Source organism: Felis catus, chromosome A1 (assembly GCF_018350175.1).
Source record: "Felis catus isolate Fca126 chromosome A1, F.catus_Fca126_mat1.0, whole genome shotgun sequence".
Taxonomy (NCBI): domain Eukaryota; kingdom Metazoa; phylum Chordata; class Mammalia; order Carnivora; family Felidae; genus Felis; species Felis catus.
In genome coordinates, this window is record NC_058368.1 from 238,560,750 (window position 1) to 238,585,894 (window position 25,145).

General features: G+C 64.2%; 1 protein-coding gene across 15 annotated transcripts; it reads left to right on the forward strand.

The window, feature by feature from the left end:
* TERT (telomerase reverse transcriptase) lies at nucleotides 1-24,599 on the forward strand. 15 transcript variants are annotated; one of them, XM_023239855.2, is made up of 16 exons: nucleotides 1-230; nucleotides 345-1,632; nucleotides 5,242-5,437; nucleotides 6,764-6,944; nucleotides 7,447-7,626; nucleotides 8,011-8,169; nucleotides 8,766-8,861; nucleotides 9,483-9,568; nucleotides 10,291-10,404; nucleotides 10,768-10,839; nucleotides 12,450-12,638; nucleotides 15,843-15,969; nucleotides 16,355-16,416; nucleotides 18,857-18,981; nucleotides 19,811-19,948; nucleotides 20,411-21,232. In XM_023239855.2, the coding sequence occupies exons 1-16, from the start codon at nucleotides 12-14 to the stop codon at nucleotides 20,512-20,514; spliced, it is 3,336 nt and encodes a 1,111-aa protein (XP_023095623.2). In that variant the 5' UTR covers nucleotides 1-11; the 3' UTR covers nucleotides 20,515-21,232. The 15 variants fall into 15 exon arrangements, with proteins under 15 accessions (XP_023095623.2, XP_023095601.2, XP_023095604.2 ...); XM_023239833.2 differs by lacking the exons at nucleotides 16,355-16,416; nucleotides 20,411-21,232 and adding an exon at nucleotides 22,889-24,598 and having other exon boundaries at nucleotides 8,763-8,861; XM_023239836.2 differs by lacking the exons at nucleotides 16,355-16,416; nucleotides 20,411-21,232 and adding an exon at nucleotides 22,889-24,598.
* Nucleotides 24,600-25,145: the final 546 nt, after the last annotated feature.

Genomic DNA, 25,145 nt, shown 5'->3' on the forward strand with positions numbered 1-25,145 from the left:
CCTCCCCGACCATGCCGCGCGCGCCCAGGTGCAGAGCGGTGCGCGCCCTGCTGCGTGGCCGCTACCGCGAGGTGCTGCCCTTGGCTACCTTCATGCGGCGCCTGGGGCCGCAAGGCCGGCGGCTCGTGCGGCGCGGGGACCCAGCGGCCTTCCGCGCGCTGGTGGCCCAGTGCCTGGTGTGCGTGCCCTGGGACGCGCGGCCGGCCCCCGTCGGCCCGTCCTTCCGCCAGGTGGGCTGCCCTGGGGACCCCGCTCGGGCCTGCCGGGGTGGGAGAGGGAGGGCTGCGCGCTCAGGCCCCGGGGCGCCTCCGTCCCCAGCACCTCGGGACCCCTCCACCCCGCAGGTGTCCTGCCTCAAGGAGCTGGTGGCCAGGGTGGTGCAGAGGCTCTGCGAACGCGGCGCCAGGAACGTGCTGGCGTTCGGCTTCGCCCTGCTGGACGGGGCCCGCGGCGGGCCGCCAGTGGCCTTCACGACCAGCGTGCGCAGCTACCTGCCCAACACGGTAACCGAGACCCTGCGCGGCAGCGGCGCCTGGGGGCTGCTGCTGCGCCGTGTGGGCGACGATGTGCTCGCCCACCTGCTGACGCGCTGCGCGCTCTACGTTCTGGTGGCCCCGAGTTGCGCCTATCAGGTGTGCGGGCCGCCGCTCTACGACCTCTGTGCACCTGCCGCCACTCGGCCCCTCGCCACCTCCGGCCACCGGCCTGGGACGCGGATGGACCTCAGACCCACGCGCCAGGCCCGAAACGCGGGCGCGAGGCGGCGTCGGGGCGCCGGCGGGAGCAGCCCGCCTCTAGCCAAGAGGCCCAGGCACGACGTGACCCCAGAGCCCGAGCGGGGGCCAGACAGGCCGTCTTCCCGGCCCCCCCCGGGCAGGGCCCACGGGCTGAGTGGCGGCGAACCTGGCGCAGTGACATCTGCCAGGGCCGCCGCGGAGGCCAACTCCGGGGAGGGAGGGCCCCCTGGGACTCGGCTCACCTCCGCAGGCGCACAGCTGTCTCGGCCCCAGGGCGTGCCCCTATCACACCTATCACACCCTGAGACCAAGCACTTCCTCTACTGCCCGGGAGGCAAGGAGCGGCTGCGCCCCTCCTTCCTGCTCAGTGCCCTGCGGCCTAGCCTGACAGGGGCCCGGACACTCCTGGAGGCCATCTTTCTGGGCTCTAAGTCTCCGCGGCCAGGGGCTGCCCGCAGGACTCGCCGCCTGCCCGCTCGCTACTGGCGGATGCGGCCCCTGTTCCGAGAGCTGCTTGCCAACCACGCCCGGTGCCCCTACGACGCGCTCCTCAGGACGCACTGCCCGCTTCGAGCCCCGGCCCCTGCGGAGGGGTCTAGCCGCGGGGTCGGCGGGGGGGCGGGCGGCTGCGCCCTGGGGCGGCCCCCGGGAGCCCCCGGAGGCCTGCTCCAGCTTCTCCGGCAGCACAGCAGCCCCTGGCAGGTGTACGCTTTCCTGCGGGCCTGCCTGTGCAGGCTCGTGCCCGCTGGACTCTGGGGCTCCGGGCACAACCGGCGCCGCTTCTTGAGGAACGTGAAGAAGTTCGTCTCCCTGGGGAAGCACGCTAAACTCTCGCTGCAGGAGCTGACCTGGAAGATGCGGGTGCAGGACTGTGCCTGGCTGCGCGGGAGCCCAGGTGAGGAGCCCGGGCGAGCAGGTGCCTGCTGGACCCCTGCCAGCCTTCCCGCACAGGGGATTCCTGCCTGAGGTGGGCGGTCCACCTGACCCCACCTGGGACCCCCTCCCGGCCTGTTTGCATGCACCTGCGAGGTTCTGACGGATTCAGGCAGGCCCTGGGTGCCAGGGACAAGCAGTGATCAGACGTGACACACACACGGGCAGGGCTATGGCAACGGACGGAAGTGTCCAGAAGCTCTCACGAGCGTACCTGCACGTTGTTCGTCGTCCTTTCTGACTTCAAGGTTTAGCACCTTGAAACGGTGCCGCACGGATAGGAGTGGCCGCTGGGATGAGAGTCTGCTCCTCTGGGGGCGGGAGATGAGGTTCCAGGGTTTCCACACACATCCGCTCAGCCAGCATGCGGGTCTGAACGCCACGGCAGGGCTGGCAGAGGAGGATGGGGCCCCAGCCCCATCTTTTGGAACAAGGGGGTCCCCGGGGAGCAGCGGGGTGCTCTCCTGCCTCAGGGAAGTGGGCTGCCTGCGGGGCCTTGACTCTGAAGCTGGGCCCGCGGCCTCCCTCCCGCTTTCGTTGTCTGGGCTTGATGTTGAGTTTTCTCCGGTCCAGCCACCATCCAGCCCCCTTCCGGCCAGCACCCTCCTCCTCGGCACACCGGTGCCGGGAGTGCCAGGGACCAGCCAGGACAGACCGGGTGTCTGCCACTTGGCCTCCCCCGAGCTCCCAGACATCTAGATCGAAGAAAACCGCGGAGGTTGGCAGCTGGGCTGTATGTCGCAGGCTCCGGTGGTGGGGAGGGCTGGGCATCTCCAAAGATCTTCCTTACAGTGGCCTCTGCGGGGGGCAGTTCCCCAGAGGCAATGGGGCCAGCTGATGGCAGGCAGCCAGGGCGACCTTCTGATAAGTTGGGTTTGTAAGTTGTTTTTTTTTTTAACTGGGAGAACAACACACAGCAGCGGCCTGTTCTCCCAACAAATAACTGTGCAGGAGACACTGCCGAGAGTAAGCGTGCTGTCACACGGCAGATCTCTAGAACGTTCTCGCCTGACGTGCTGATGTATCCATAACCAGCGGCTCCCTGCCCCGTGCCACGTGGATGGGCCTCGAAGGGTCCGGCACCCTCGGACAAGCCTCCACAGGGCTTGCGCTCTCGGGCCGTGGCTCCCTTTGTGGAAAGGGTTGAGTTCTGTGGCTCTGTCCCAGCTTCACACGAGGTCTGCCGTGCCTCTGTGCACCGCACACGGAAGGGGGCTGGTGCTCCCCTGGGGAGGGGGGGCCGAGCCCCTGCACCTCCCTGTGTCCCTGCACACTCGAGCTGTGGCTCTGGCCATCTGCTCCTTCCCAAGGCCGTGGTCGCACCAGTTGCCCACCCGGCCGGATAAACGATGCAGGGACAGCCTTGGTCTCTAAGCTCTGCTCTGGCGGTCGTGTCTTCTCACCCCCTGCACCCCCCCCTCCCCACTGCTGGAGCACCCCTTCCTCTGTGCAGGTGCTCAGTTCGCAGCCCCCGGGCTCCCTTGCCTCTGTCAAGCCGGCCCTGACCATTGTCCTGCCTACTGACTCCCGTCAGAAACCTGGTTCCCATCCCTGGTGGCCAGACGGCCGGGCTGTCCACGTCTGCCTCCGGGTGTTGCTAGACGTCACACGGTGGATTCCTGTTGGAAACTCTGGAGGTGCCTCAGCACCTCCCACTCACTGCCTGTTCCCCGGAACCTACCATGGGCTGACGGCCGCCCTTGTCTCCTTACCCTGGGCTCACGTGGCTCTTGTAGGCTGTGCTTTGCTCCCGTCATCCCGTCCCGTTGACTTCTCTGTGACCACGCGATGGCTTTTCCTAACTGTGGGTGGGAGTGTGCCCCCCACCCCCCGCCGGGGCCCCTTTGACCCTTGGAGTAGAAAATGCTGTCTCAGGGCCTCACCGGCTCAGCTGGGTCTCTGGGGGCCGCATCCCCCCTTCCCCCAGGGCCACCCGGACTCCCTCCCTAACTTCTCAGGGGTGAGCGGCTGTGATTCCCTCCTGGCTGTGCCTTAGCTGCGCGCCGGGTTTCCACGTGACGCATCGTGTTCCCATCTCAGTCTCCATCAGCCAGTTACTCAGCTGCTTGTTACTGGTTTTATTGACAACAGGAGCTGTGCAGCAGGGTGTGTGTTAGACCCATTTCTCTGAAGCTGTGCAGACACGTGTTCCGTGTGCAGACGTGTGTTCCGTGGGCAGCTGGTCGCCCGCGGCAGGTTACGGTGCTTGTGCCCCAGGCGTCTCCCTCCCCGAGGGGAGGCGCTGACGGGGGGTGTGGGCGTCCTCGGGGTTGGGCTTGTAGGTTTTATCAGGTGGGAGCACATTTCAGAATCCTGATGCCTCCGAGTACCTGTTCCCTTAAAGTGTGTGTTCGTGCCTGCAGGGCGCCCGCTGGCTCTCTCTGGGAGGGTGCTTGCCTCGTGCACACTTCTGATCCTCCCACGGCCTCGTGGTTTGGCTCAGACCAGCAGCACGAGCTGGAGTGTTCATCCTCCCTGCCGTCCAGCCTGGTGATCTCTGCCACTGGCCTGCAGGCTCTCGTGTCTTTCCCGTGACCTCAGTTGAGCCTGGATGCCCCCCCTTTCTTCCCGATCCGGCCGCCTTTCCCATGCGGGTCCTCCTTCCCGGTCTGCCCCCGTGCTCTGCGTCTTCTCGGTGTGCCTCCCCCTGAGCAGCACAAGGGCCTAACCCCACCTCGGTTTCCCCACTGCCTTAGTTCTGTCCCAAGCCGGGGGTCGTTGTGTGCTCTGTGGTCAGTGTGGGCGAGCTTTGTCCCCTGCCCTGCCCTCTTGCACCGTTGTGTCCTCTGTCCCAGACCAGCTTCTGGACCCCCTTTCTTCTCCTTTACGGTTTCTTCTGTGTCAGTTATTGGTGGTGAAGCCCCCAGCCGTATACATGCCACCGCCCCTCACCCTGTGAGACCTACTCGTGACGTTTCTGGGTGCACGTCCCCTGCTGTGCGTCCCACAGGGTGGGGGGCCCTGGTTCATGTCCCTGGGCCCCTGGCGCGCGTCCCGAGGAGGCAAGGGGGCCCCGGTGTGCGTCCCCAGCCCCGTGTGAGTGTTCGCGGCCCCACGGCGTCTGGCAGCCCTTAGCTCCTGTGTGGCCACCTCTGCTTGTCTCAACCTTGGCAGGTTCAGCCTGGGAAACCGCAGGCATTTCTGGGTCCTGCTGCGGCTGGTGATGCCGCTTAGCGTCCGTGTGTCACCGTGTGGAGAGCACGTCTCTGCTTCTCCGTCACCCTGCTTGTAAGCCGGGACTGACGATGGCGCCTCGTCATCTCTGGCCGGTAGAAACGTAACGGGGGCACGGGTAACTTCGGCTTTCTGGTAGCCACGTTACAAAGTAAACAAGGAGAGGTGGAGCTAATCTACTGACGTCTTTTCTTAAAGCCCAGCGTGCCCAGAACATTCTCCCCTCGGCACATGATCGCGAGGAGCATCGTTACCGACGCGCGCCCCTCCTCTGGCTGCGTCCCAGGCCCCCCGCCCCCTTTCAAGCAGCCAGTGGTGGCCGCCACGGGCAGTGCCAGCGAGGGGAGCTCACCGGGCGCGAGGCCGAGGCCGGGTTCTGTGCCTTTTCCCGTTTCAGGGGCCCGCTGTGTCCCAGCCGCCGAACACCGCCGCAGAGAGGAGGTCCTGGCCAAGTTCCTGTGCTGGTTGATGGGCACGTACGTGGTTGAGCTGCTCAAGTCCTTTTTTTATGTCACGGAAACCACATTTCAGAAGAACCGGCTCTTCTTCTACCGGAAGAGGATCTGGAGCCAGTTGCAGAGCATAGGAATCAGGTGTCTTAGTCAGCGTCACTCGGTCGTGTCTTGTCCGGTCCGTGCAGATGAGAGTCCCGAGTCCTGCCCACCCAGCGGGCTCTGGGCTCCCTGCGGGCCCCTTGCTGGGGGAGCCACGCTGGGCACAGACTCCTGGCACCAGCCCCCTCCCGCCGCCGCTTACCTGTGTAGTCAGAGTTTGGGCCAGCTGGGCTCTAGGGTCTCCAAAGCACAAGTTTGTGCCGAGTGGAAACAACCGTACAGACAGGTTGTTGGCTCACCCCTGGCCTACGGCTCAGATTCTGTTTTCGTTCACACAGAATAAATGGGACTGTGTCACAAGTTGGTAAAACCCGGCCTATTTGACAACGTACCTGGGGGAAGTGTCTGGGGACAGAGGCATCTTCGTGAAACTGCCCCGACGCAGTAAGCTCCCGCTTGAGTGGCCTCCAAGTGGCTGCTACGTCTGTCTCCGTTGCCCAGAGGCTGTTTTACGTAAAGGACTGAAGGATTGTGGTGAACGTAGGCTGGACGGGGTCCTGTCAGGGGATGGCGTGACTGTTGGAAACCCGAGCCCTGCATCTCTGCAGCCTGGCCGACGTGCCCAGCGTCCTCTCGGGCCTTGGCAAGGACCCTAATGGCGGGACCAGGGGTGCTGAGCCGTGTCCGGCATGTGGGTCAAGCCCACGACCTGAGTCGAGATGTCTTCTGCGGAGGAGGCTGGGCCGGAGTCCCCTGAGCCATGTGGCGCTGGGGCCCGTGTCCTCCTGCATCTGGAAGAGGGTCTGGAGGCCTTTATCGTAGGTTTGAGTTAACAGACAGCACGGCCTATTTAATAACTTAAATATTTCCTGGTACCAGACCCAAAGCAGCCATTGAGGCTTCTTGCGGGGACTGTGGAAACCATCCCCCTGCCCCGGGGGGCATGTGACTACCACGGTGGGCTGGGCGGGCCACCAGCCCAGGGAGCACCTGCCCCTGCCTGTGGGTGGTTTTGGGGGAAAGGGTGAAGGTCGCAGGTGACGAGCCGACAGGGCCACAGAGAGATGCTTCTCTTCCCCTGTGGGGGCCACACCAGTCACCGCCTCCCCCTACCCTTGCCCAAAGGTCCCGCCTGGTCCCAGCCTGTGCCACTGGCGGCTCTGTGCTGGAAGGAAGCAGGTGTCCTGGCACCCTCGGTGGGAGGGCGCTCCAGCAGGCAGCCGGCCACGGCCACAGCCACAGCGTCCTGGGTCGCTGGGCGCCTGACTGTGCCAACGTGCGAGCACTGGTGCTCTCTTCCAGGCTTGCCCACCCTGGGCTCTGGCAGGGCCGTTGAGCCGTATCCCACGAGGTTCTCTGTTTCAGACAACACTTCAATAGTGTGCATCTTCGAGAACTGTCAGAAGCAGAGGTCAGGAGACACCAGGAAGCCAGACCCACTCTGCTGACATCCAAACTCCGCTTCCTCCCCAAGCCCAGTGGGCTTCGGCCAATCGTGAACATGGACTACGTTGTGGGAGCCAGAACGTTCCGCAGAGACAAGAAGGTCATCGCTGTTGTTTCGTTTCTAAGCAAAGTGCATTTAAACCCCAGCTTGGTTTTGAGGCCGACAGGAGGCCCAGAGAGGGGCCTGTGGCATCGCCAGATCCACGGAGGGCAGAGCACACGGGTGGGCCATCCATCCAGGTGTGGAGAAGGAGCTCGGTGGCAGGCCTGTCTTAGGAGATGCCCAAGGTGTCCCCCCACGCCCCATCTGTGGCCGGGGGCTCAGCAGGTGAAGGGTGAGCCCTGTCACCAGCTACAGTTTGTATACATAGTTTCCAGGATCGTGGGACAGGTCCCAGGGAGGCCCCAGGGGCCGGGGGTGGGGCATGGTGGGATCGGCCATCCGGCCCTTCTGGGCGCTGGGTGGGTGAGGGGACGTGCAGAGGCAGGGAGCCGCCTCCTCTCTGGGGGCCCGGTAGGTGGGGGCGGGGAGGTCCGACCCGGGCCCCCTTTTGCCTGGAGTTCTCTGATGATGCTGCCCGTGTCCCTGGCTGGCCCCACAGGTCCGGCACCTCACCTCGCAAGTGAAGAACCTGTTCGGTGTGCTGAACTACGAGCGGGCCCGGCGGCCCAGCCTCCTGGGGGCCTCTGTGCTGGGCATGGACGACATCCACAGGGTCTGGCGTAGCTTTGTGCTGCGCGTGCGGGCTCAGGACCCAGCGCCCCAGCTGTACTTTGTCAAGGTGGGCACCTGGCTCCGGTCCCACCGTACCAGAGGGAGAGCCAGCCGGGGACACGAGGCCCATGGGAGCGGCCCCCCCACCAGCTGGCCCTGCACCGTGGGCTCCGGCCAGGGGGTGGGAGCGGCTGGCCTTCAGTCCCCTGCGTTCGCCCCAGTGAGGCGCCCCTCGGTGGAGCCACGTCACGTCTCGGGGAACCTGGAAGGACGCAGGCCTCCGCTGGGGTGCCGAGTCTGGGGGCCACGGGACAGGTGTGTGCGGGGGCAATGGGGCTGTCAGTGGGCGTCAGGGTCTCTTACCTGGGTCTGCTGATGGCAGGACCTGGGAACCCCGGGGGCCGGGTGAGCACACGAGCAGCTGTAAACAGACGCCTCCGTTCCCACACAGGTGGACGTGACGGGGGCCTACGACGCCCTCCCTCAGGACAAGCTGGTGGAGGTGATTGCCAACGTGATCAGGCCTCAAGAAAACACGTACTGCGTGCGCCACTATGCAGTGGTCCAGAGAACCGCCCAGGGGCACGTCCGCAAGTCCTTCAAAAGACACGTAAGACCCAGAGGGGCCTGTGTTCCACACCGAGGGTGTCTGTGGTGCGGGTGTTTCTTCCCAGGCCCCTGTGCTCACCGGGGAGCCCCCTCCTCCCACCACTGCCCCCTGTGCTCACCTGACTTCCTCCCTCCAGGCCCCAGGTGGCAGCTGCGGGCTGTGGTCATTGCCCCTGTGCAGCCGGAGCAAGCCCCTCCGGCACCTAGCACTGAGGGTTGTTAGGACTCCGGAGGGAATCACGGCATTGGCTCATTTCTCTGAAGTCCCTCCTCCCCGGACCTGCCCCCGTCCATCCTGGCTGCTTAGGTGGCCCCGGACCCCAACCGCCATCCGCTCGGGCTCCACCTGCCACGACAGAGGGGTCTCGGGAAGGTGGGCTGCCCCCAAAGAGTGGACCCCCAGCGGCTTCCTTCGGCGTGGCCTCAGTTGTCAGGGGGTGACCAAGGGGCTGTTCTGCGGTCTGTGGCCGTGACCTGCTCCCGGGGCCGTTCCCAACCTCCACTGTCAGACGGCACCTGCCTGCCCCTCATTGCGACTAGGTCTCCCGGCCCCGGGGGGTGTGCACCCGTCTCACGCCCCCTCCTCTTTGCCAGCAGGTGTCCACCTTCGTGGACCTCCAGCCTTACATGAGACAGTTCGTGGAGCATCTACAAGAGACAAGCTCCCTGAGGGACGCCGTGGTCATCGAGCAGGTGGGGGTCAGGCAGGCAGCTCGCTGCCAGCATGGGGCGTGGACGTGGCTGAGGCCGCAGTCCGGCCGGAGGAGCCCCCAGGGCAGCCTCTTAGTGAACCACACTGCCGGAGGCTTGTAGCTGCCTGTGGCTGCCTGTCTCCCTTTCCCACCTGGCCAGGTTCTCTGCTGCAGTCCAGTTTGCTAGACGTCCTTCCCCTCAGCTTTGACCAAGGCTGGAGGAACAGGTGCCCCCTTCCTTGGGACAAGTCAGATTTGCTCTGTAGCCCCACCTGGGATCGACCACCTAGTGGGAACCCGTTTTTCCTGCGTGTAAGCAGGGCTGTTCCTGAGTGTGGGGCCCTCGGTGAGGACCAGCCCACGCAGCACCATAACTGGTTTGTGCAGAACCAGTTATCAGGGACAAGCTGGCCCACCCACTGAGGCTCTGACGTCCCGACCCCTTCTCCCCAGCCGGGGCCCCACCGGGTGATGCAGGTCACACCCTGGCGCGTGCCGTCTGGGCCTGCGTGGCTGGAGCCCGGCCGGGGCCACGGGCCACCCGGAGCGGCGTCCGGCACGGTGCACCTGCCTGTGTGCGTCACGCGCCCTCGCCCGCCCGTGTCTCCCTTTGTTCCCCCAGAGCTCCTCTCTGAACGAGACTGGCCACAGCCTTTTCCACCTCTTCCTGCGCCTGGTGCACAACCACGTCATCAGGATCGGGGGCAAGTAAGTCGGGTCCTTGGCACCTTCCCGTCCTGTGAAACCCTCTGTGCTGGGTGGGGTCACGGTCCGGACAGACGCTGTGGCCACTCAGCCGGCACGGCAGAAGCGAGGCTCCCGGGGTTCCAGAAGCCCTTTGGCGTTTAAATGCTGGTAGATAGTTTTTCTGTCTGTGCAAACAAGACTTAGCTTCCCTGGGTAAGCAATTGTACGAGGACCCCAGGGTGCGTCTGCTGAGAGCAGGTCCTGGGGGTTCAGGCTCACAGCCAAGGTTGTTGGAGGTCAGCCTGGAGGGTGGGCACCTTTCGTGGGACCATGCCCTGTGCGCTAAGGGTGGGAAGCTTTCTGGGAGGGGCTGTTATGTTATGAATGGCCGTAGTTCTTATTAAAACGTAACTACATGAGGAGGATAAGCCAGCATCTTCCTGAAAAGCACCCTCACGAGTGCACAGCAAGGTGAGCCTTGACGAAGGAAGTGCACCTGCACGTGCATGTGAGTGGCACCGAGGTCAGAAGGGGACTTTCTCCGTGGACAGGGCCACACCCGTGACACCCACTTGCTGTCTGCTCTGATCTTTACGAAAAGGGTCGAGCCCCTTGTGGCCATCGCATGTGTGAACAGACCGGTTCACACGCCCCCGGGTCTGCGTGCCTGCGTGTCCGCGGGATGCACGGGAGGCCCGCCGTGGCCTGCTGCCACCCGCCGCTACCCACGTCCCATCCCCCAGGTCCTACGTGCAGTGTCAGGGGATCCCCCAGGGCTCCATCCTGTCCACTCTGCTCTGCAGCCTGTGCTACGGGGACATGGAGAGCAGGCTGTTTTCCGGGATCCAGCAGGACGGGTACGGGTCCCCTTTGTGTGTGTGTGTGTGTGTGTGTGGTCCTGCCTCCAGCCGCCTCGTGTCTCGGGTCCTCTTGACGCGGATGGACCACCCTCTCGTCTTTGTGTCGGGTCACGTGGTGGGCAGCAAGCAGGTCGTGAACACAGGCTCGTAAGCGGCTGCGAATGCGGCCAAGGCTCGGGCTCCCACCGGAGCCGCACCCTGGCCCCAGAGCCCGGCCGCCGCCCAGCCTGCCCCCCCTTGCCCCGCCCCGCCCGAGGTGCGAGCCTTGGGTCAGGTTCTCTGGAGAGAGTTACTTCGTTCCCGTCCTGGTGAACCCCGACACGGGGTCCCCCGCTGCAGTGCTGGGCGGTCCTCTCGTAGGGTGCTCCTGCGTCTGGTGGACGACTTCCTGCTGGTCACGCCTCACCTGGCGCAAGCCCAAGCCTTTCTCAGGTAGGGGCGCTGCCCGTGTCCCACGGCATGGCTGTGGCTCATGAGCCCTCGCCGACTCGACGGGCGGAGTAGTAGTAATTCTCGCCTGGCGGCCGTGCCTCCCAAGTGCCCCAGCCTTGGGCGAACGGCGCACTGCGCGTCCCGGCTGTCCTGAGAGCCAGGCGGCAGCCACGCTCGCTGAGCCTCGAGGGGGCTGGAGCCGCGGGCGTGGCGGCAGGCGTGCGCGCTGCTGTGGGTGGCGGGGAGCGGGCTTGGGTGGCCGGGCAGGCGGGGACTGTGTCCCCGGAGGCCCCCTGCAAGTCAGGGTGTGTGCTGTTTGGGCAGACAGCAGAAGGGACAGGGACACCCCCGATGGGGCTGTGCCACACACGGAGGGAACAGAGGTGAGGGCTGCACCTGCCCATACGGCTCCTGGGGCATCTTTCTCTCTGCAGGCCACGTGGGAGGGACAGCGGGTTCAACGGTGCTCCGGGGCCTGGGACCACGTAGGGGGCTGGCTCATGTCTGCAGAGTGAACATGTGGGGGGCCGGCTCATTTCTCCAGAGTGAAGTCTCAAGTTTGGGGTCCTTGCCTTGGGAAGGGCATCCCCAGCACTGCCCCTCCGGGGCCCCAGGAATCCGGGGCTGATTTTCAAGTGTGCTTTTCCGGATAAGGAGAAGATCATTAAACCCAGGGGTGTTTGCTCTGGTCACTATGCTATCGTTGGACAGAGCCATCTGGGCAGCGTCCCTGCACCCCGAGCCTGCCCACAGGGGTTCCCGGCAGCCCGGGGCAGGATTCCCACAAATGTGCACTCCTCAGAGTTCAGCCCAATGACAAATTCGGATCCTCGGGCACAGCCATGTTCTAAGAGCTCCTTAGCCACACGTGGCCAGTGGCTGCCTGGGGGTTCAGCACGGGGTCCTGCTGCCATCACAGAAAGTTCCAGGGATGACGCTACAGGCAGGTGGCTTAGTGTATGTCGGGGTTCCACCCAGGATGCAGACCACTTGGGGCAGACATCCTGTGTCCAGGGGGAGATTTTTGAGGATTCATTCAGCCCTGGCACCGGTGTGGGTGGGCCTGGAGGCCGGAGGTCCACGGGGCAGGCGCTGGGGCTGTGGTCTCAGGAAGACGCTCCCTCCTTGGTTCACCCATCCTGTGTGTCAGGCCCTTCCTGATGCAGAGCCCGCCCCATGGCAGACAGTCACTTCCTTTAAAACTGGCATATTACAGTTGTGGACCTTGTCAGCCGCCACTGTGACACTGTGACCTGTAGCTGTACATGTGGACGCGGCTGGCTGTCCCCAAGAGGGTTTCAGCCCCTGAGCTCGGCCTGCCCCCCGGGCCCCGCCTCCCCCATGGTCAGCTGGTCCCAAGCTGACAGCCCACCTGGGACCTGGGGCCTGGGACCTGGGACCAGGGTCGTCTGGTGTCTGCTCGTCCCCCAGGTTTCAGCCTCAGCCCTTCCCCGGCCCAGCCACCCTGCTCTGGGCGCTGACCTCGCTCACCCAGAAGCCTGTGTGGACGGGCCCCTGGAGTCAGAGCAGGGCCCTGCCTGGCTTCCTCGGGCACCTCGCTGGGGCCTGCAGACCCCCTCCGGGTGGCTGATGCGGCCTCTCTGCCCCAGGACCCTGGTCAGCGGTGTTCCTGAGTATGGCTGCACAGCCAACTTGCAGAAGACGGCAGTGAACTTCCCCGTGGACACCGGCGCCCCGGGCAGTGCGGCCCCCCTCCAGCTGCCCGCCCACTGCCTGTTCCCCTGGTGCGGTTTGCTGCTGGACACGCGGACCCTGGAGGTGTTCTGTGACTACTCCAGGTGCGTGTGACGCGGGTCGGCACTCCCCGTTCCTGCCTCCGCGTGACCCCGAGAGCTCAGGCCAGGGGTGCCCAGCTTCAGAGGGCGCGGTGGGCACTCGCCAGGTGAGTGGTTTCCTGGGCTTGTTCCTGGCAACAGGAATTTGTGCGGCAGACTTGGGGGTCACCAGTGTGTTCTGCGGGGACCTGCTGGGCACAGGTCTCTTTAGGACCAGGGCACATGCCGTAACGGCCACCATGGCCTCGCTGGGTCGCCTTTACCCCTCGGGAGCGGGGCCGTGGAGCATGGGGGCTGCTCTGGACACAATACTGTGGCACCTCAGGCTGCCGGGAAAAATACCACGGGCAGGGCCGCTAAACCAGGTGTTCATGCACTCACATCCTGGAGGCCGTGAGCCTGGGATCCAGGTGCAGGTGGGCTGGTTTCTCCTGAGGTCTCTCTCCCTGGTGTGTAGACGGCCGTGGTCCCCCTCGGACCTCCTGCCCCCCGTGTTCAAGGGTCACTAGTGTCTTTTTCTTCCTCTAAGGACATCGGTCCTGTTGGATCTGGGCCTATGGCCCTAGCCTTAATCACTTCTTAAAGACCCTGGGGTCGTGTGGGTTAGGGCTGCCACACATGGATTTTGGGGACACAGTTGAACCCTTAACAGCAGCTTCCCTGAGCCCGCGAGCTCCCAGGCTGAGCTCAGGCTTGGAGCGGACACAGACAGACTCAGGATGGATGTGGATGCACGAATCTGCCTTTTTATGAATAAAAAGTACAGATTGCAGATTCCGAGGCAGCAGGGGATGGCGGGCCTTCCGCTTTGCTGTGTTGGTGACCAGCTGTCCTGGCTTGAACACTCCCGGTCACACTCGGTCCCGTTTTAGGGGTGCTCTCTGGGGAGAAGCGGGTGCAGACGCTCCCCGCTGCCTCAGCCCTACTGCCCCCGCCCCTCGCTCCGGCCCTCATCCGTGCTCCGTCCGGGGGGGCCCTGGCCTCTCCCCCTCCCCCGGCGCCCCTGTCTTTGGTTGTTCCCGGCTTCCAGCCCTCCCTTGCCGTCTGGGCCCCATCACACTGCCCGGCTCTCTGTGCCCCAACCACACCACTTGGTCATAAACTGCATGCCAGTTTCCTGCTCCCCAAGAAGCTATGGCCATTTTGGGGACAGCATCCCATCCGGGGACTGTCCCTGGGTAAGGACGATGCCCCAGAGCAGGTGGGTGTCGCCGGGCAGTTCTGCCCCCTCAGGCCCTGTCAGCAGGTGCCCGTTCACAAAAGCGGCCCCAAAGGCCCAGCCGCGGAGGCAGAGGCGCCTGGGAACCCGCGACGGCACTCGAAGCAAGGGCTCGACGGGCCGAGGAGGAGGGTGAGCGCCGTTTCGGGAAGGACAGTGACAATGCAGACCTCCCAGTCTTCCCCGAACCCCAGATCAGGCGAGGTGGGAGGGTGGGGGGGTGCCGGGCAGTCACACCCGGTGACAGGCGAGTTCGCCTTGGTGCGGCGGTTGGAGCCAGGGTGACTTTATGTCTGGGCGAGTCGGCCCCAGCCCTGCCACCTGGCGCCCAGGAGACAAAACAGCAGACCCAGCGCAGCAGGTGGGTGGAGGCCACCCTACCTGGTGCCGGGGGCGGGGGTGGGGCGTGCAGCCTGGGTGGGCCTCAGGCCAGGGGGAGGCGGGGAGCGGCTCTGAGCACCTGTGAGCAGGGAAGGGAAGGCCACCTCGCAGCCACGTGTCCTCGCTGAACCCGATGTCTGGGGCCCACAGCTGCGTCTTGGGCATGTCCTTCGGGGGCGGGTTAGGGACCTGCCCCGGGTCACCCAGCGTCGCAGGGAGCGGGATTCGAACGCGGGCCCGGCTCCAGCACTCTTGCTTCCGTGCACCGAGCTCTGCACGGGTGGACGCAGGGGCTTGTAGCAGACGGCAGCAAGAGGCCACGGTAGCCACCCGGCACGGAGCAGAGGGCGGCGGTCCTGAGTGCGATCGGCCGGGACCAGCCAGTGGAGGCGCTGGCGGAAGGCTCCGCCCACCCACCTAGGGCGCTCAGGCTCCCCCCCCCCCCCCCCCCGGGCCCCTCGGCAGTGCTGTGGCTAGCCTCGCGGGCACATTCCTGAGGGTGGGGCAAACTGGACCGACTTCTCTGGAAAGCAGTAAATTCACATCATGGTCCTTGAAGCGTTCATACGTTTTCCCAGTAACTGCACATCCAGAAACCCATCCTCCAGAAAAAAATTCCTGGGGTTATCAGAGATCTCACCTGACCGTTTGGGCCGCGTGACTTAGCACAGCCAACGGCGAAACGACCTAAATCGTGGCCGCGTAGGTGTTGATGCCTCACCAAGAAGAAACCTTATTCTGCCATTAAAATTGCCGTCAAGAGGCGCCCGGTGGCTCAGTCAACTAAGCATCTGGTTCTTGATTTCCACTCAGGTCACGATTCCGGGGTCCTGGGTCCGAGCCCTGAGTCAGGCTCTGCGCTGACGGCACGGAGCCAGCTTGGGGTTCTGTCCCCCTCTCTCTTTCTGAAAATACATAGACGTTTTTAAAAAATTGCTGTCAAATACCATTTAATAAGATGAGAACTCGGACTCGAGATAAGTGTGTCCCAAGCTGGTACAAAGGAACACGTCCCAGGACACATGTCACGCGAGTCAAGGGCTCATTTTGGGGGCTCAGGTGCAGGGAGGCAGTGTGGCTGGAATGCCCACAGGTGTCACTGCTGCCGAGCAGGTGACTTTCCTCCCACTGCCCGTGTCCTCCGCATTTCCCACCTTGAGACCACGTCAGAGGGGTCAGGCTGTCTGTGGGGCGACCTCCTCCTCCGAGAAGCCCTCGGGGCTGTCGGAAGGCACCAGGCTGTGGCCTCAAGGCCCCAGCTGCCCGGCCGAGCCTGACGAGACCCCAGCCAGCCTGGACCCTCTCCCAGGAAGGCGCGTGCTTGCGTGTGGTCAATGCGTTGGTTGAGTCGCACAGATCTTGCCAGTGCCGTGTGCCGTTTGTCAATAACAAACGCGTAAATGACCCGCACCGTGACCCAGATGCCTGCGGTGCGTGGGTGCCCCACCCCGTCTGAGTCCTCGTGCCGTCTGCCGCTGCCACCGGCCCTGGCTTCACACGCGGGCGGGCCGGGTGCGGGCGGGCCGACTGCACGCCTGGTGTGTGCGGAGGGCCGGAGTCTCGGGGGCTCCGCTCTCGAGTCTCAGGGGCTCCCCTCTGTGCCACAGTTACGCCCAGACCTCCATTCGCTCGAGCCTGACCTTCAGCCAGGGCACCAGGCCCGGGAGGAACATGCGTCGCAAGCTGCTTGCGGTCATGCGGCTGAAGTGCTGCGCTGTGTTTCTGGATCTGCAGGTGAGCCCGCGGCCAGGGGGCGCCAGCAGGTGCCCGAGCTCAGCCCGGCCCACTGAGAGCTACGCGTGTTAAATACATGAGTGTTTGTGTTTGTGCGAGTGTGAACACACGGGTATGAATGCCCTGAGTCCCGCCTGGGCCCCTCGTCCTGGGCACCTGGGTCCCTCCCCACGGAGGGGTGGGGGTCCGAGGCCTTGGGGCTCAGGCTCTAGAGCCACTGGGCGCCCGCGTCCTGTCCCTCCCTGACTGTCCTTCCCTCCAGCAGCCCCTGCCACCATGGCAGGGCGGGGCCGCCCAGGCCACTTCCTTCTGCCTCCATTTGACCTGGTGACAGAAATTGGCGTTCCGGAGGCATTTGCAATGTTTTTCTTTCTTTGTGACCCAGGTAAACAGCATCCACACGGTTTATACAAACATTTACAAGATTTTCTTGCTGCAGGCCTACAGGTGGGTTCACCAGCCACACCACCACATGCCACAGCACCCTCTGTGCCCTGGGCCTCCCTCGGCCTGGAGCACGCCCTACCCTCTGGGTCCCAGCATCTGCAGAGTTTTCAGTCGCACACGCTTCGGCTTCGTGCGTGTGCACGGATGCTTCTCAGTGTGGGAAGTGCCTGTGTCACCAGGCAGTGAGGGGTGGCCAGCGTGGCCTGGGGTGTCCCCACTCCTGTGCCCTGACCCAGGACCTCGCAGGGGCCTCAGGTCTCAGAGAGGATCAGGCCAGTACCGGTGAGGGTCCACAGCCCTCTGATGTCCCCGGAAATGGGTGGTGGGACGTGGCTCCCGAAGAGCCCAGCGGTTATTCTCGCCCCACTGATCATGTGCTTCTGGAACATTCTCCATCCCTGGGAGCTTCCAGGTCGTCCCGCTGAGAACAGGGACGTGGCTGGGCAGTCGTGGATCCCTTCCGTGCCTGTGCTTTTCTGAGTCGTGGGGCGGGGGGGACGTTTCCCCCTTCAGGCTGTGCCGATGCCTCAGGTCACATCACCGGCCCTGGCCTCAGGGTCGCAAAGTCGGGCTTTGCTTCAGCTCAGGGGAGCAGGCAGCCTCTACCCACAGTCAGGACAGACGGGTATGTGCACCGCGGGGCCAGACAGGGGCCGAGCATCAGTGTAGAGCCCCCCGGAGTCCGCGTTAGCTGGTTGTGTATTTGTTGTGGAACGAGGCAACTGTCTCACGGGAACTGGGCCCGGCTGGGTGGCTGGGTTTCCTCCCAGAAACCCCCTCCAGGCCCCAGAGCACCTGTGCCCCTTGCGGCCTTGGGGGCAGAGTCTGCCCGTCGTTCGTCCACCTTTGTGTCCCGGGAGGGCCTCGCTCAGGGCTCCTGTCCTGTGCTCTGTGGTTGTAATGCTGCCTTTCCCTGCGTCTTCCAAACCCCCTGCCTCTGCTCTCGTGGGCGAGCTGCCTCGAGGTCTCTGACAATGTGCTCGCTATAAGCATGAAGGTGCCCCCACGCCCCCGCCCCGCCACACACAGCTAAAGACTGAGGTGGACACACCCTTGCTTTGCAGCCTTCCTGCAAGGGCAGGCCAGTCCCCCGGCCAGCTCCATGCCCCGGTGGCCAGGTCATGTGTACCTCAAGGAGGGGCCCCACTCTTGTGTCCCCACTTGTGGACCTGTTCCTCGTGAGCCCAGGCCCGGAACACCTGCCCACCAGGGAACATATTCAAATCCTGGGTTCAGGCGAGGCACCCTCGGCAGCTCTGTGCTCCTCGTGAGGGCGCATGCGGCCCCCAGACGGCTGGCTTCTCTGGTCACATGCAGAAGCATCAGCCGTTTCCAAATACAGAGGCTGTGGCAGGTGGGAGGCCCTAAGAACACCACCCTTTCTGGGGCGGGAGTGTGGAAATGTGAGGCTGGCCGGTGATGAGTGGGTGAGGCCGTGTGTGTCCACGTGGCCCTTGGGGCAGGACCCTCTCATGCAGTGTCCGATCGGAACCCTCGGGCTCAGCTCCTTAACAGCTGAGGGCAGCTGAGGGTGGGCGTCGGGCTGGAGGCGCTGGGAGAGCAGCGTCCACTCAGGAGGCTTTCTCCACCTGCAGAACGTGCTCCCCCCCAGCGCCCTCCCCCAGGGCTCCAGGGACCGCGCTCCCCCCCAGGTCCCTCCCCCAGGGCTCCAGGGACTGTGCTCCCCCCAGTGGGCTCCAGGGATCGTGCTCCCCTCTAGGGCTCTCCCCCAGGGCTCCAGGGACCGCGCTCCCCCCCAGGTCCCTCCCCCAGGGCTCCAGGGACTGTGCTCCCCTCTAGGGCTCTCCCCCAGGGCTCCAGGGACTGTGCTCCCCTCTAGGGCTCTCCCCCAGGGCTCCAGGGACCACGCTCCCCCCCAGGTCCCTCCCTCAGGGCTCCAGGGACCGTGCTCCCCCCCAGGGCCCTCTCCCAGGGCTCCAGAGACCGTGCTCCCCTCTAGGGCTCTCCCCCAGGGCTTCAGGGAACGTGCTCCCCCCCCAGGGCTCCAGGGACCGCGCTCCCCCCCCAGTGCCCTCCCCCAGGGCTCCAGGGACAGTGCTCCCCCCCAGGTCCCTCCCTCCGGGCTCCAGGGACTGTGCTCCCCCCAGGGCCCTCCCCCAGGGCTCCAGGGACTGTGCTCCCCTCCCCTGACCCTGGGGCGTTTGTGCCTTCCAAACCCATTTCCGGTTCCTGCAGGTGGGAAGTATTTCGCACACCAACATGGTTGCCACACCTGTGAAGTCAGGTTACCGGTGGGCGACGCGCACGCAGAAGGGGCCCAGGTGGTCAGTGAGCACCTGGCGAGGCCTTGGCGTGTGGTCGGCCGCGTGCACGTGCGTCCACGCACACACATGCCCGTGCGCGTGCCTGCCGGCCGGGCACGCGTGCACACGCACGTTCCAGCCAGGGGACGCCGCGCTGACCGGCGTCCCTCACTCAGGTTCCACGCGTGCGTGCTCCAGTTTCCGTTCAACCAGCCGGTGAGGAAGAACCCCTCCTTTTTCCTCCGTGTCATCGCGGACACCGCGTCGCGCTGCTACTCCCTCCTGAAAGCCAAGAACACAGGTGTGCGCAGTGAGCCGGCGCGGCTGGCGGGTTCGGGGGGGTCACTCGGGGTGCCGGCAAAGCCCAGGCTGCTCGCCCGCCTGCTTCCGATCCCGGGCGCCGTGTGTGCTCCAGGAGCCCCGTGCCGCACCTGCCGCCAGCGGAGTCGTCGGGGGGGGGGGGGGACTTAGGGAGGCCGGCTCGTGCCGCCTGCAGTTGCGGTGGCCCTTGCCGACGGCGCACTGGCCTCTCACCCGCCCTCTGCCCGAGGGCAGCGGTCCTGTGTGCTGGGAGTGTGACGGTCATTCCCGGCCTCCTCCTGGCGGGCACCTCCGTCAGGCCCGGGCGCGTTCACGCCTCTCCCCGGCCACTTGCGCAAGGGCGGGCCAGGGGTCGGCAGGGGGCCGGCCCCCGCACCGGCTGCCCATCCCAGGGGAACGTGAGGGGCGCCCACGTGGGCCGCTGGCCCGCCTCTGCCTGGGGCTCCCCGTCTGCAGCTCGGCCTTCCTCCGGGCCCCCCCAAGGATGGTCTCCGCTCCCCGTGGCCTCTCCAGAAGGTTCTGGTCCGTCGCAGCCCAGGCCGAGCCGTGTCCCCAGGGTCCTTGATGTTTTCCGTTTTGTGCAAGTTTCTTCGGAAAAGTGGAAGGAAGCATTTCAGCCATTAGGGTCCCTGGTGCTTGTGTTGGGGCCGTCCTTGAAACAAAATCACCTGTTTGACCACTGGCCTCTGCCCCTGCTCCTGGGCTCGGAGTGGGGGACAGGGATCCCAGCTGGCATTGGGAGCATCAGAGGGGAAGAGGGCGGGCGGGGCCTCAGCGGTCCCTGTGTCTCCCCCCGCCCCCCCCCCCAGGGCTGTCCCTAGGGGCCAAGGGCGCCTCCGGCCCATTTCCTTCCGAGGCTGCCCGGTGGCTCTGCCTGCACGCCTTCCTGCTCAAGCTGGCTCGTCACAGCAGCACCTACAGGTGTCTTCTGGGACCGCTCCGGGCGGGTGAGTGGCATGGCGAGCGCCAGCCCCTGGGGCGCCCCGCTGGGCAGGCACAGGGCCCTGTCCTCCCATGTGCTTGCATGGGCAGCGTGGCCCCTCCACGTCTCACTGGTGGTGGCTGGGTCTGGAGCCCAGGTGATGGGGTTCAGGTGTCCCGGGTTGCAGGCTCTTTCTCACCGCAGGACCTGGACACCCACCGGCCACCCCACCTCCCCACACCTGCTGTCCGTGGGGAGAGGCCCCCCTCCCTCCACGAGGGAGTCCCCCAGGCCCCTGCCCCGACACTGGCACAGGGCCCCCAGCAACAAGTCTTTCCCTAACGCCCCTCTTGCCCTCCCCACCTGGTGCCCAGAGCCTGGCCTGTGCACACAGACCGTGCCTGCCTGGCCTTCAGCGGAGTCCCGAGGCCGGGGGTTGGGGAAGGCGTTTCTTCCAGGCCGGTCTGATTTCACTTGTCCCTTACAGCCAAAGCACAGCTGCGTCGGCAGCTCCCGAGGGCCACCCTGGATGCCCTGGAGGCAGCAGCCTCCCCGGGCCTGCCCGCAGACTTCAGGACCATCTTGGACTGATGGCCCGTCCTCCTGGCAGGCCGGGGCGGGCTCTACGTGGCTCCACGTCACGGGTGGGGGGGGCCAGCTGACCATGCACCGCTGGCCAGGCCGGTGCCCGTGTCCTTGTGGAAGAGAGCCCACCCACCACCAGCTAGCGATTGGAGTCCTGTCCCTCAGCTGCTGACCAAAGGAGGGGGCAGGTGGGAGAACCTGGCTGGGGCGTCAGGCCGTCTGAACAGAGCTCGTCCCGACCTTTGTCACACCCCCATCCCACCCCCTGCTGTGGGGCAGCCCCAGTCTGGAGTGCGGGCCCAGAGAGGCATGTGGGGTGCTCGGCGGTAGATGTGGGCTCCTTCCCTGAGCTGCATCCAGATGCGTGCCCCATCGAGCTTTCTTCCTCAGAAGCCAAGGGCCCAGTCACCTGTTTGAGACCCATCCCTGCCCCTACCTGTGACCTTGCCCTGCCCCTCCCCCCACGCGCCGGCCTCCTGGAGCCTGAGTGTCTGGCACGCCCTGTCCACGGCCACCCCCACTTCCGGACTCTTCCCTGCTGGCCCTTGCTCAGCACACGGTGGCCCCAGGTTATCCTGGGGGTGCTCCTCTGCTTGGCCTCCTACCTCTGCACCTGCCACCTCCCCTGTGACTCCTGGGGGCCACTGGAAGAACACTCTGAGCCCTTGTTCTCATAGGCTTAAATGTTCCCACGTTTGCATTAAAGCACACACTGTGTGAGGTATCCATGCCAGTCTCTGTAATCACAGAGACTTACACTTGTGTCCCTGCATGATGTGCGGGGTCCTTGGCCTGGCAGGGGTCCCAGGGGGCTTCTGGGGCAGGGATGTGGAAGGGGGGAGGGGGAAGGGGCGCCTCCCCGGGGCAGGTGCGGCTGGGTAGGGAAGGCCCCAGCCCAGCACGCACCCCGTCTTCAGCCGGCTCTGGCCGCACCGTGGGCTCTGGAAGGGGGGGTGGGCCTGTGCCCAGGACACGAGGACTTCCAAGCACGTTTCTCCTCTGGCCGCTAGCTTCAGCGTCCACATGATCGGCGCCTTCCGGAGGGTTCCTCGGAGTGGACAGCGGGGGCATGATACGGGGGCTTGGGGGGTGGGTGGTAGCCCACTGCCCTGCATCCAGCCCTGTGTTCTGGACCTGGGCCATTGGATGTGCCTGTCTGCCTGCCCTCGTCTGTCCCCTCTGTCACTCTCCCATTTGCACATCCTGACCGCTGTGGGGCTCCTTAGTTCATGTACGGTCACATCTGTTTAGCTGGACTGTCCGTGCTCGTGTAGAGCAGACCGTCAGCCAGCAGCACGGGGGCCTGGGAACAGGTGTCCTGCGTATGGCTCTGCAGGCTGGGCTGCCTGAGCGGGGTCCCCGAGGGTGAGAACTCCACAGGGGATCCTGCTCACACACCTGCGGGCCTCCCCGGCTGGACAGCAGCAGGGTGCCCCAGACAACCTTTTGGGGGAGGCAGAGCAGTTAGAGGTGACCCGGGGAGGTGAGGTGGCAGATGTCCTGGGGGTGTGACTGCACACAGGCATTCCCCACCCCAACTTTCTGATTCAGCAAATCTGGGGAAGGCCTGGGATTTGCACCTTTATGGAGTTCTAAATGAGGCTGGTGCCATGGGGGACCCCATGCTGAGAACCACTTCAGGGTGGATGGGGCCATCTTTTAAGCAGTGAGTGGCCCCCGGGGCAGAGCAGGCAGTGTGGCTCCAAGGTCAGGGTTAGGAGTTTGGAGGTGTGTATAAGGCAAGGTCATGGGGGATGCAGCTGAGGCCATCGGGGAAGTGACCAGAGGTCCTGGAGAGGCCTCATAGAAAGTAGAGGGTCAGGAGCCCCGCCCCGGCCCCTTGGCCTCCCTGGTCAGACCCTCACCCAATAGGCCACCCCGGGCTCACAACCCCTGGGAGGTGCCCCAGGAAAGGATGTGCTGTCCTTGGGGCTGTGGGCTTTCTCAGGGTGCCCTGCTTCCCGTCCATTAAGGATGAGCCCACGTGTGGGAGACACTCACGTGCCCTTGCAGACCACCAGGTGGGGGCTGTGCTGTGCATGTGGGGCTATGCAGGGTGCTGGACAAACATCCTTGAACAGATGGAAAAAGCTGGGAGGATTGTGCAGAGGGTAGCTCAAAGGGGGCATAGCCTGTGAAGAAAGGGCCCCACCAGGGAGCTGGCTCTCTGCCCTGTCCCCCGCAGCAGTGGGAATACCCGTAAATGAGCAGTTCCCAAGGCTTTCTTCCAGGGTGTCCCTGATGGGGCCACATGACAGATGTGGTGGGACACCATCAACTGGACCTTGGACGGGGTCGGTGCTAATGCAGCCCAAGTTATCCAGGAGCGAATGTGTCTCATATTGGGGTTTATGGATATTGTCTTTATGGCCGCTGCCAGGCTGAGCATCCAGATGACTGAGCTGACACGTTTATGGCTGACCCAAGTCCAGAGAGGACGTCGTCAGCACACCGGAGGTGAGCAGTGCAGAACTGAGCCCCACCCAACCCCCACCACCCCGGCCAGCCCCGTGGTGCCCTTGCTTTGTAAACACAGGGAGGACAGACTGCCCAACACGGGGGACACCCCCAGGACCCCTCACCGGGCGTCTGGGCACCCGCCGCTGGCCCCCACCCACTCACATGCCAGGGGCCCGGTTCTGACGTTTCCGTCACAGACCAGACCCAAGACGGCACCCACTCATCCTCTACACACACCAGAGTCTTCTGGTACAGGTATTTTGTCGGCATTTTGCTCAGGATCACGAATCTGTTTTGAAGTGTTAAACCCTTGAAAAGACATGTGCTTGGTCAGGCTCAGTCACTGAAACTTCCTGGTTTTCCTCTTTCGAAAGCCACCGTGCGCACTGCCAGACCTCCTCCAGGTGAAACGTGGAAATAGGATTTGTAAAAGGCAAAGGAATTCAGTTTTCTGGCCTTCCTTAGATCTAAGCTGCATGTAGACAAGCTCTCTCACTCATGCACCCTGCAAACGTGTGTGCAGTAGGTGAGTTCAAGGTGAGTAGCTCAAGAGGAGACATAGATGGTGTCCCCAGGACCCCCGAAGCACTGAGTGGTTTACCCCTTGAGCCCCGGTTCCTGCCCCTCCCTCAACTGCCATACCCCTGGGTGCATGCTTGGCACCTGGCCACGTGGATACTCTCCTGTGGAGGACACTGTAGAGTAAAGGGCTTCCCAAACCTGGGTGCCCTCAGAATTGCCCAGGCACTGTAGGAGGTGGAGTAGTGACCCCCCAAGAGCACCTACTTCCTAACCCCAGAACCTGCAAGTGTTGTGTGACATGGCAAAGGGGAATTATGTGTGCAGGTGGGATTAGGTAGCTTATCAGTTGACCTCAAGATGGGGAGATCATCCTGAATTACCCAGGTGCACCCAGGGAGATCACAGGGTGAAAGGAGGACGGAGAAACGCGGGGGGGAAAGACTCGCTGACCTCACTGGCTTGTCGAGGCAGGAAGGGGCCACGAGCCCAGGATTGCAGCATGGGGGCCAAGGCGCAGAGCTACTCGTGGGACTTGGGGCACATTTCGGGGGGGGCACTCTTGAGTTAAATCCTTTGTAATACTCAGCTCCACTTGGGAGTGGGGGAGGGGACAAGAGCAGCTGCGACAGGCGTCCTGGACTGGGCCCCCTGTGACTGACCCTCCAAGAGACTTTGTCGGCCGGGACTTTTCAGCACCCCGGACAGCGTTTGTCCTGCCCAACAACAGGAAGGCCATCAGTGGTCTCCTGTGGCAAAGTCACACAGCAAGCCTGTGTGTCGGGGCCCACCTCCTTAGATCTGATGCCTGGTTCACAGTGTTGTCAGAGGAGAGAGAGAGGGAGGAGGAGGAGAGGAAGGAAATGGATGGAGGGAGTGAGGGAGGAATTGGATGGATAGAAGAATGGAGGGAGGAAGGACCTGGGTGGCTCAGTGGGCTAGACATCTGATTCTTGATCTCAGCTCAGGTCTTAATCCCAGGGTCCTGTGCCCTCCTGTGCACCCCTTCCTCCAACTCTGTGTTGGGTTCCATGCTGAGCGAGGAGCCCGCTTGGGATTCTCTCTCTCCCTCCCTCTCTGCCCCTCCCCTGCTCTCACTCTCTCTCTCTCAAAAATAAAGAAATAAATATAAAAAAAATAAGAATGGAAGGACAGAGATGGGGGAGGGAGGGAGGAAATGGATAGATGGATGGAAGGAAGGGGTTGGAGGAAGGGGTGCATGGGAGGGCCGGTGGAGGTGGTGAGCATGCTGGAGCTGAGAAATGAGGAGGCGCCCCTGCACGGAGGCTGCAGGAGGCGTGGTGTGCAGTGAGTGGTGCCACTCTCCTCTGGAAATGGTAGGAACCTGTTTCTGTTCCTTCTTAACACATTCGAGTCTCTGAGAAAGTGTTTAAAGGACAAAGGGTAGTGTTTCTCAGAAAGAAGGTCGGGAGAGCGGCCAGCACTCGCTGGCGCTGGCTGTGGCTCCAGCCAGACCCCAGCCCTTGCCTGTGCTCACGCAGGGAGGACCCATCCTGGGATGGGAGTGGCTGGGCCATCGCTCTGCAAGGGCTCCCCGCACGTCGGTCATAGCAGACTCTGCCCATGCACGACCCAAGTGCTCCAGGCACAGAAAGGGGCTTCTGTGGGCGAAGGCTTCGCTTCAAGCTCACCATGGG